Source organism: Melospiza melodia, chromosome 3 (assembly GCF_035770615.1).
Source record: "Melospiza melodia melodia isolate bMelMel2 chromosome 3, bMelMel2.pri, whole genome shotgun sequence".
In the NCBI taxonomy this organism is placed as follows: domain Eukaryota; kingdom Metazoa; phylum Chordata; class Aves; order Passeriformes; family Passerellidae; genus Melospiza; species Melospiza melodia.
Genome location: NC_086196.1, coordinates 126,037,401 through 126,048,276, shown reverse-complemented (window position 1 = coordinate 126,048,276; position 10,876 = coordinate 126,037,401). Strand labels below are relative to the sequence as shown.

The 10,876-nt window shown below is 42.4% G+C and overlaps 1 protein-coding gene across 1 annotated transcript in view; it reads left to right on the top strand.

Moving 5' to 3' along the window:
- The first annotated feature begins 216 nt into the window (after positions 1 to 216).
- MDN1 (midasin AAA ATPase 1) overlaps positions 217 to 10,876 on the top strand; it is a 92,168-nt gene continuing 81,508 nt past the window's right edge. Inside the window, exons 1-5 of the mRNA XM_063153010.1 lie at positions 217 to 318; positions 6,344 to 6,570; positions 8,108 to 8,332; positions 9,665 to 9,772; positions 9,852 to 10,044. Of these exons, the coding sequence (XP_063009080.1) occupies positions 217 to 318; positions 6,344 to 6,570; positions 8,108 to 8,332; positions 9,665 to 9,772; positions 9,852 to 10,044 (855 nt within the window). The remainder of the gene's footprint in view (positions 319 to 6,343; positions 6,571 to 8,107; positions 8,333 to 9,664; positions 9,773 to 9,851; positions 10,045 to 10,876) is intronic.

Here is a 10,876-nt window from a genome sequence, read left to right as displayed (position 1 = left end):
GGACGGCGCCCGCGGCGGGAGGGGCGGGGCGGCGCGGTGCACGCCGGGAGCTGTAGTCCGGCAGGGCGGGGGGCGGCGCGGCGGCCGCGCTTCCCGTGACGGCGGCAGAGCGGAAGTCGGTGGTGCCGCGTCCGCCGCGCGCCGCACGTGCTGCGTTCCGCGCACCCCCCCGGCGCTGTGCCGTGCCCCTCCCGGCGCTGGCCGAGCGGCAGCGGGATGGCGGCCGAGCTGCGGCTCCGCCTGGCCGAGCCCCTGCAGCTGGTGGCGCGCAGGAACGAGAAGAGCGGCGTGGAGCTGAGCAGATTCGTGGCCAAGCAGGTGAGGAGCGAGCGGTGCGGCGGTCGGTGGCAGCCCCCGGGTGTCCCTACTCCCTCCGTCAGGGAGGGGCTCGTAGGGGCCGCTGTGGAGCGAAGGGAGCGCACCCCTGTGCCTGCCCCGTGCCGCCATCTCCTCCCGGCCGCTCTGCGTGTGCCCGACCCCCCCGGCCGCCCCCGGCCCTCGGGCAGCCGGCGGGAGCTGATCCCGCTCTCTCCCTCCCTCTCTCCCTGGTGCTGGTTCTCTCCGTCCTCGCCCCTGTCGGGGGTGCGCGGGTGCAGCCCATGGGGAAGGTCCGCTTCTGTATCCTGGTACCTTTCCTGTTGGTTTCGCCTCGCAGTTAAAATCTTCAATCCATTCCGTGCCGCCTAAGGTGACTCTGGAGGCGTGACAGCGAAAGGTGTTTTGTTATCAAGCACTGAGACAGTGACTAGTCCCTACCCTGTTGCTGTTTTGCGTGTCTTCTTTAATTACCTTAAAGCAGCATGTGGGATAATAAAAGGCATGGATTTTCTAAACTTTGCTTTGAGGGTTTTTTTTTAATCACAGTCTCCGGGTTGTAGTGATGCTGAAAACATGGTCCTATAGTCACTTTCATGCTTAGGCTGCCTTAGCTCTGAGAGGCACATCTGCCTTCTAGAAGAGTTAAGACCGATCTCCTTTCTTGCACTGAAATGCTTGAGGACATGTAGTAACAGCGTATCAGCACATCAGATATTGTTTTATTAATGCTCTTCGTGATAGAGCTTTTGAAGCCCCTCAGATGTGTACACATTTTGGGGCTCAAAGTCTCTGTTTCTCTTTGAGTGTGTAGGAGATATCCCAGTTGTTTGAAGATGAAAAGTCTGAAGTATCATATTTTTTGAGAATATTGGCTTTCAGCCTGAGTTGCTGTCGCAGTTATGGTTGGGGAAGGCTTTCATACTGGTACTCGAGGTTCTTTGTTGGTAGACAGATGGCTCTTTCTTCTGTCGCTGCAAATGACAGGATCAAAGTAAAATTGACAGGAATATACACTCCTGAGTGGAAGCTAATTGGTGGGAAGCAGTGACGAGGAGTTGCTTTTCACGAGAGAGAAGCTGCTGCGAAATAGGAAGGGGGATGATGTGAGTACAGGCTGTAGCAGCCAGATGGAGCAGCGAGCCAGAAGTGAGTCACCGAGATCGAGGTTGGGAAAGACGCTGAGCCCTTTCCCTCTGGAGAAATGCTTCGGGTTTAAAAGCCTTGCTAGGTGGAAATTCCTAAAGAGTGATTGTATAGAGGGAGCCTGGAACAGCACAGGATTTAACATTGGCACATCCTTTTGAAAACTGAATTGCTGTTTCCAGGCTTGGAAGCTACAGCTCTAGGATTATTTTAAGCTTGTCTTGCCAGTAAACAAACTCCATGTCTAAACATCATACCTGATTTCCTGCCTTGTGTATAACCCAGGAAGCTTGCATTCTGGAAATGTGGAACTCTTTTTGCTCTACAGCTTTGTTATGTCTTTCTGGCAGTATATTTCTTCAACAGTATTCCATAAAGGAATGAAACTTGCCCACAGCTGCTAAGTAAGGAGCAGTCTTTTGAGGTTCATGGTGTGGCACAGTTCATGTGGTCATGGAAGGTTTTGTTCCTTGTGCCTGGGTGTGGGATAGAATTAGAGCCTTTTCTGTAAAGTATTTTTATATATTATGAACTCTACAAAGATACAGCAAATATCTGTATTTACTCTTAATGAGGAGAATGGGATGAAAAGCTCTCTGAACCAGCCTTTGTTCCCCACGTTTACATTTTTGAATAATTTAAGCAAACTGTAGAAGCAATAGGTCTCCACAAACTGCTGGAATGTGCTTTTGGCTCTGAGTTACCAAAGGTCTGCCAGAAAGTCTTTCTGCATAGAATTCCAAATGTGAATTTTGTGCAAATGTATTTTGGATGCCTGTGATCGTGTAATTTCAGCAGAGAAGTTGATCACTGAGAAGGTTAAAACACTCCTAGGAATGGAACTTTAATCCAAAACCACCCTTACTGGTTTCTGTCCTTCGCATCTACCACAGTGCTTATATGGAAATATATGTATCCAAGATCCTGACCCCTTGGGATGTTTCTTCTATTTAGCCTATGCAACCTTCCTAACTGGACAGGAGATCTTGAGCATACCATTCTTGATTTTTCTTTTTTAATTTGTTGATGGTTTATGTTGGCATCCTTCATTTTGCATTTCATTTTCCTATGTAGCAGTGAAATTTGTTTTAGTAATAATTCCAAGCTTTTATTTAGAGGCCTTCAGGCTTAGCATTTGATGTTGAGAAATGCCTTTATTCCTTCATATCATTAAATGTAGGAAAAAGGAGATGACCCAGTGGTCTCAAATTCTCACAATTACCCATTGTCTGTCAGAAAGATGTCCTGATGCTCTGGCAACTAAGGCAGAGGTTTTTTCATTCTAAAATGTAACTTCAGCATTTTATTTGAAAGATTTATTTGAAAGACTTCACATCATGTAGCATTAGAAATAAGGGAAGGTATGTTGCACTTTGACTTCCATCTTGGGCTGCATTTTCATCTCCTTCTGCTATGTTTTGAAAAGCTGGGATTTTGGCACACCGTGTGTCAATGATGCAAAGTCAGTAAGAAACTTCTTGCTTGCATCCTCTCTTGTGAGGGGGAGATCTGTCCAACTCTGTCAAGGATGTGTTGGAGGAGGTTCAGGAAGTTCCAGCTTGTGAGACTGCATATCACCCTGGTATTTTTTTTATTTTCCTTGAACTGTGTGGGTTGTAGGAAGAGTTTGGGCTCGTGTTTTGGTTTATCTTGCTGAACTGAACAGCTGCCAAAGAGTGGTGCTGCTCTGTTTCCTTTTAGCCTCTTCCTAAGGCTGAGCCACACCTTTGTGTTGTTTCTCTTACCTTGATCCCAAAATGACTGCTGATTTGGAAAATCATTCAACTTTCCCACCCAGTGTAAGACTTTGTAAGAAGGATTAATTTGGATCATCTTGCTAAGTTGGTTGCTGCACAATCACACAGCTGTTGTGTGAGAGGACAGAGAGAACATAAGTTCCTGGGATGGAGGGGAAGAAAGATTTCCATGTGTGGCCCTCATGCCCTCCCAACTCTTTAGGAGTGTCCCAGTGTTAAATCTGTGTCTGGTGTAACCTGTGTGTCCTGAGCAGAAATGTATATTGCATACACCAGCTTGCCCATTGGTGTGATCCTTTCATGAATTTAGAGTTTGGATTAAGCTAGGTATTATTAAAGGTTTCTGTACTTTGTATGTTCTGAGCATTGGGATCTCTAGCTGGTCAGAGTGACCCTGAGATAGGTCAGAAAGTCTCTTTTCCCAGGCTGGCAGTCAAAGAGCGAGTCAGAGCTCTTTATTTCTCGGTCTCAAGGTTGTTTATTGTGTCTCATCGCTAAAATTCTGTCCCTGTCCTGCCGAGGTCCATTCAGCAGGACTGTCAGAGGCACTCCACCTGCCCCTGGGGCAGTATTATCTTTTTATACCAAAAACTATGTGTACAATGTTTACAATTACTTTCCAATACCTATCACCTATGTTAGACAGTGAGCTTCTACTCTAAACCAATCTAAAAGTGCCAACATCAGAAGATGGAAGCCAAGAAGAAGAAGAAGGAGAAAGGCTGGGTACACCCCAATTTCTCCATCTTGCCCCCTGAACCCCCATTCCAAAAACCCCAAAAAAATCTATTTTTCACTCTGTGATAAATTCATTATCATTCTACTTAAACTGTCGTGGCTTGTAATTCTTCATATGAGGTTGGTAATTGTTTTTTCCAAGGGCTGAATCAAAGTTACAGGGGTCTGGGGCTCTGTGCCAAGGTCTCTGAGCCCCCTGGGCAGGGGCTCGAGCCCTCCAGGGCAGCCAGAGGAATTTCCTGGGTTCCAACATGAGCACACAACTCTGCAAGCTGGGCAGGAGATGTGCATCCTGCTGCTGGAGCAGCGACTGGGGTCGTGTCTGACTCCAGGTGTCTGTCCTAGCTGTGTGTCTGCTTCAGGTGTCTCTTCAATTACAGACTGTGTGTATGTGTTGTGTGCTTGGAGGCACAGCCTGTCATGATGCTTTCTTAAAGCACCTCTTTGATACCCCATGTGCAGATTTGACTATCCCAGACTTGAACACTTTCAGATCAGCTGTCTATTGCCATTGGTTGAGAAAGCTGGTATTTCATAAAGCCATGTTTAGTTAAAAATAATCCCCTCTGAGAGTATTCTGCTTCTCCATAACATTTTTCATTTAGGCTCAGATAAGCAGTCTCTCTGTAGAGTGAGAATGTTGCCACTGTGATTTTTGAACAGTTTTATAAGTCCTAAGGGTACTGCACACAATGATTAAAAAACTGCTTCTTCTCACAAAATTGCCAAGTGGCATGAACTTGTTGGACAGTAGACATGTAAATACAAAATTTTACTGAATCAGTCACATTATTTATTATTTTATTGTTAGCTGGCTTTATTTGATATTCAGAGCTCTGGTTAATAAATGAGGTACCCTGTTGTGCCTTGTTTGGGTAGCCCAAGATGCAATTGATTTGAAAATTTGAGGTACTTTTTGGGTTTTTTTTCCAATTGAGTTTATTTCTGGTTCTTTGGAGCCATTCTGCCTTTAAACAGCTTATTAGTCATTTTGCCACTCAAAATCTGATTCCCTGTAATGAGCAGGGCCTTGCTCCATTTTTAAAATTATTTCTGATGCTGCTGTGATAGATGAGAGGGAGATAAACTTATGTTCTGTAAAAGCAAACACGAGCCGTGTAAGAAACAGGTTGCAATTAATGTGATGTGCTTGATATTTGTAGTGTATATCCCTCACTGGTATTCCTAATGCTGCATGGGGATGAATGTCTTTTCAAATTCAGGAGACCAAGGAACTTGAACAGGTTTGCATGTGTTCTAGAAGGGTGTGTATTGGTATAATCAAAGGACAGCTGCACGCTTGTAAAAATGCAACCATCCCTGAGATGGTGAGACCAGGAACAGGTCTTACCAGAGTAACTAAAGCCTAGGAGAAGCAGGAATTGGCTGCATGTGGTGCTGAAACAAAAGACTACCTGAATATTACAGAATATTTTACAGCGTATTTCTGTCTTGAACAGGATAAGGGTTCACTCAGGAAGGGAGGGGAGCATGGAGCATCCGAGTTGAGAGCAAAACCACCAGTGCAAATTCATAATCCTGATTTTCAAACTTACTCATACTGCACTATGTGTTAAACATCATGGAAGTGGAGAGATGCTTGGGTAATAATGTGAGCTCAAAGGGATATTTGAGGGTAAGACCCAAGAAATGGGTTGTTTATCAGTAACAGTTAGGAGGGCTTGGAGCATTAGACAGGGGAGATGTGAGGTTAAGGTGTGTTGGTTTTGCATTTTTTCTTTCTTCCAGCAGATGTCAATGTGTTTTCCTTGTATTTTAAAGAACCAAATGACAATTTTTGTATAACAGTATAAAAAGAAAAAGAATTTCAACTTCAAAACTGCAGATACAAGATGTTTCTTGTTAAGAGCATTGCTTGCTGCAAGTCTTGTCAGAACTATAAAAATAAGGCTGTGATCATGACTGATTGAATGCTTCATTTTTGTAAAGAGATAGTGAACATGAAGCAAGTTTAAATGTTAAGTTTAATGTCTTAAATGTTTTGTGGCTCTCATGAGAGCAAGCTATTAAGATCAATGGAAATTCTAGGAAGATGTATTAATTGTTTCAACATTTCCACAATCTTTTTCTTTAAAAAAATATAAATTGCTTTATCTTTCGGCTGTAAAATATAATTTAGGGTTTTGGGACTACTTTGTAATTCCTGTTTAGTGTATCATTCTGCATCTTACTCCTTCTGTGTTGAAATTTTTTTTTGAATACTGAGAACTGTGTTAATTGAGTACTTGCTTTGGGCTTTTGGACTCCCTTCTGGTTTTGAATTATTTGTTCCTGTAAAATTCACCCTGACTCCTGCATGAATAGTTTTGAAGTTAATAGTCAAAATCATTTTCCATTTAACCTGTTTTCACTTCCCATTCCTTTAGGTTTGGACTCAGCAGGATCGTCAGTGCATCCTCAATACTTTCGCACAGCTGTTGCTGGATAAAGAATGTACCCTATTGATTGGCCGCCAGCTTCGGCCCATCCTGCTCGATTTGTTGGAAAGGAATGCAGAAGCTATCAGAGCTGGAGGCCAAATCAACCACGATCGGCATGAAAGGCTCTGTGTAGCAATGAGCAAGCTGCTTGCTGACCACCCTGATGTTATACCGTGAGTAATGGGATGTCAGTGTTTGAATTTAGGAAGTGTTACAGCCTGCCCCTGGAGGCAGGGTAAACCAGGTTTTTGTTAATAGATGGACTGGGATGGATTAGAGAGAAGGACACTGACTGACTGGTGTTTTTTTTATTTTAGAACTGGTGTTTATTACTGGTGTTCTGTTTATTTTAGAAACATTTGGTTGCAATGGAAAGGAGATATGTAGCCATTTTGGTTATTACCTGTAGAAATACAACAATATATAAGCATAAAAAATAACACTTAAGGAAATGAATAAGGGAAACGAAAGAGGATAAGAACAGAAAGATGTCACTACCCATGGTGCCAGTGGTGAGACTTGCTTGTTGCAGTTTCTGTGTCCATTGGTCCAAGTGATGGTGGAAGTGTTGATCCATCATGAGGTGGGGGAAGCCCACGGAATACAAAATTTGTTGTGTTGATAAACACTCAGGTTCAGGTGGGAAGGCCAGGTACCTCCCCTGGTGGAGGAGAGTTTTAGCTGTGTTGTAACACTGTGGATCGTGACCAGTTCTCTGATGGAAGTTCCTAAAAGTGAACCTGGGGGCACTTAGGGGTCTTTGATTCATGACTCCTCCCAAGACATGGCCGCTGCCTCTAATGTAGCTGAGCCAGTTATGCCCCATCACAAGGGATGAAAGCTTTCAGTGTGAATGTCCTGGTATTTTCCCCGAGGGGAGCTTTCACACCTGAGCCACTCGTGTAAGGGAGGACATTGTCATGATAAAAAGCATTATCCAACCTTGCAGGATTTGCTTCTTACTGGTCTCTTCCGGATGTGGCCCAGACCCCTGCTTGTAGCCCTGGGTGATGGGTGCTCAGCCCCTCTCCCCTGGGCTGTGACCCTGCACATCCTCAGCAAAGCGCTGATGCTTTTGCAAATGGGCAGTTGTTTGAGTCATCATTAACCATTAACATTGCAGTTAACATTTCAGCCAGGCGGACGTGCTTTGTTACTGTTCCCTGGTGAAGAGAGGTAGTGCCAGGATTTGAATTGTCTCCCGCAGTAACAAATGTGTTTTGAACGGAAATAATTATTAAGTAAATACAAGTCTCAAACACAGTTTGTTTTGATTAAATCGTGTTGTAAGATGCAATTTCACTTTCACCTGTGATCCACAGAAAAGCAAAACAGTTTGAAAAATAGTTCACAACCAAAATATCTGAGTTTAATATTAGACCTCTAGGCTGGTAGAATATAAAGTTACCTAAGTAGGAATCTGTATTACTTTTTCAGTAAACAAGAGCAGTCAGAGAGTTTTCACCAAAGGCAGTACTGTTTCCCCTTGATAATTAAGTAATGATTTCTAATAAGGCAAAGTGTCTGTTGTCAGCTGATTGCTGAAGTGGTTGTCTTTCTCATGTGTGGATGAAGTTAATAACAGGCTTAGTTCTTAGTACTGTCAATTATTGTCTTAGGACCTGTGCCCTGATGTCTTTATTAGTGTCTGGTTTTCTTTCTTCTGACTTACATGTTTGTGTTCTCTTTCTCTCTCACTCTCTTCTAAAGATTTGCTTTAAGATACTTTAAAACTACATCACCAGTTTTCCAGCGGCTTTTCCTGCAGAGCTCAGATGCAAGCGCAGTCCGCTATGGGCGCAGACGAATGAAGCTGCGGGACCTCATGGAGGCTGCCTACAGGTTTTTACAGAAGGAGCCCTCAGTTTTCCGGGAGCTGTGGGACTGGAGTGTGTGTGTTCCGCTCCTGAGGAGCCATGACACTTTAGTCCGTTGGTAAGTTAAAACCTCCAAATCTTCATTGAATTGCTGTATCTGTGTCTTGAATTGTAATTAAAAATGTTCACATGCAGTAGAAAGCGTTTTCAAGTAATACCAGCAATCCATACCAGTGGTATCTGTGTTTGTACTTCTTAACTGACCTTTTGAAAGCTGTAGTGATCTATCACAAGGTGAATTTTTGACTAGCACTTAGTAGTGCTTAAAGCTGTGGTCTAGAGAATCTTCCCAATTATTTCAGTTTGCCCAAGATGGTTCTTTTTTCAGTTGTTTGTGTGTTGATTTCTCAGCAGCTGTGAAATGTAGCTTGTTTAAGCTGCACCTTGTATTGGCCTTGTTACAGGTTTTGTGTGGGATTTTGGTCAGACCTTAACATTTCATGTTAGGTGTCTGCCCGCAGGCCTTCAGCCTAATCACATGCTCTACCTTATTTAGTAATGTTAGTGTCTTTTATTTTAAAAAAGATGTTTAATAGTCTTCACTTTTTAAAACATAAATTCTGAATTGTGTTGGTAGCATATAGATTCAGTAAGGTGTATAATTTAGGAAGGGCAGAACCAAGATTGTCAAATCTATCAGTCATTTATGAAGCTCTTCAAAATGACATAGTGTCAGAAAAAGAGAGCACTTGGAATTCATTGAGTAGAATTGGTTTACCTGGTGTTCAACCAATAGTCTTAAGTAAGTGAATGAGCTGACTCTTAAACATTTATCCTGAAACAATCTTCTGCCTTTCCCCCATCTCTTCCTTCCCCCCATCATGCTCCTTGAAAACTTTGTTCTTGGAATTTAAAAACAGCATTATAATGAATGAGAACTGGTTTATGATTTATATTAAATGTTCCTTTGTTGCAAGACAGCTTTATGTAGTCACGACTTGGGAGTTGTTGGCTTTTCTAGGCACTCAGAATTGATTTCATTGCATTAAGTTTACTTTAGAAATAGCATGAAATGCAGTTTTGGAAGGGAAATAGTGGGAGGAAAAAAAATGGGCAGAGATGACTTCATTTTCCTTGTCTCATATGTTAACCTTCATTTATTTAGGAAAGTGCATTGCGTTATTATATTTCTGCTGATAATTCAATTCTTCAGAGAAATGTTAGCTAATTGGGGAATAAATTAAAACTGTGCTATGACAGAATTGCTTTCCTCAGTTCTGAGATATTTGTCTAATCTGAAAGAATGCTAAGCATAGTGCTAAAATAATTTCTATGAATAAAGTTTTCTGCATGTTTTTCCTAACTTGATGTTTTGTTATGCAACTGACAGTTGTCAAACTACATTCATTAAAACTGTTTTGGCATATTTTGTTCTAAATGTAATTTTTAGGTATACTTCGAACTGTCTTGCTCTGGTTACATGCATGAGTGATGAGCATAAATTATCTTTCCTGAAGAAGATATTCAATCCTGAGGAGCTGATACATTTCAGACTGAAGTAAGGACTTTAAAAATCTTGAACATTGTTTGTTTTTCTTGATGGCTTTCAGCTGAGTTAATAAACATGGGTTTCACAGGTTGCTAGAAGAATCTCAGCTGCAGAATGTGGAACAAGCCTTAGTTTTGGCTAATCCAGACTCCTCATTTTGGCAAAAGGAGAAGGAACCACACTATACACAGGGACATGTTGTGTCGGGTGACCTCTCTGCACGTGTAGTGGCTGTCTGTGGCGTTGTGCTGCCCAGACTACAGCATGTTTCTGAAGAGCAGGTATGTAATCCACAGTTAAATCTGTACATTTTTGTTTTAGGAATTTCTAAGTACAGTGAACTGACTTTATTTCCTGATTGGATGGTATTGAGATACTCACAGTATCTTTATCTTTCTCAGTGTGTGCTGTAAACTAGTGTTGCATAATTCTGGCACCACACAGAACATCTGCAGTGGAGTGAAGCAGTGAAGGAGCAATAGTGCTGTTCATTTTACCTTCATGTAGCAGTTTGTACAAACATACTACAAAAGAATATTCAGCCTAACATAATAACTTCAGTCTCAGTTGGGGTGACAATCCATAGCTGACTAAAGGAGGATCTGGGACAGTTGCTTTTACCTGCATTGACGTAGGGGTTTTGTGCTATACAGGCATCTTGTATGCAGCCTTTCTCCAGACATATGCTCAGTTCTTCTATGAAAAGAAGAAAACAAGGCTGCTGTTTAAATTCTTCCATAAGACAGAGAAAGGGGAAAGGAAGTGAGCAAGAATTTACTGTCACCACTTGAGAAAGTGTAATGTAGACTATAATGCCTTATGGAAGCCCATCGGAGGCATAAACGTTTTTAAACAAACAGTATTTCACCTTTTTTCTTCTAAATTGCTATTTAACTTAAGCTGTTCAGATCCCTCTTTGTAGCTACAGCCAGTATTCCTGACTGTTTTTCTCCTTTAGGTATGAGTTTTAGCTCTTAGCTGAGTTCTTTTGTTTAATTTTGTATCAATGATCTACAACAGGAGAAATAAATTAATGAAGAGTACCGGTGTCCAGAATTATTTGAGTGGCTGAAGCAAGGAAAGAGGATTTCCCCTCCAAATTCCTCTTTTCCC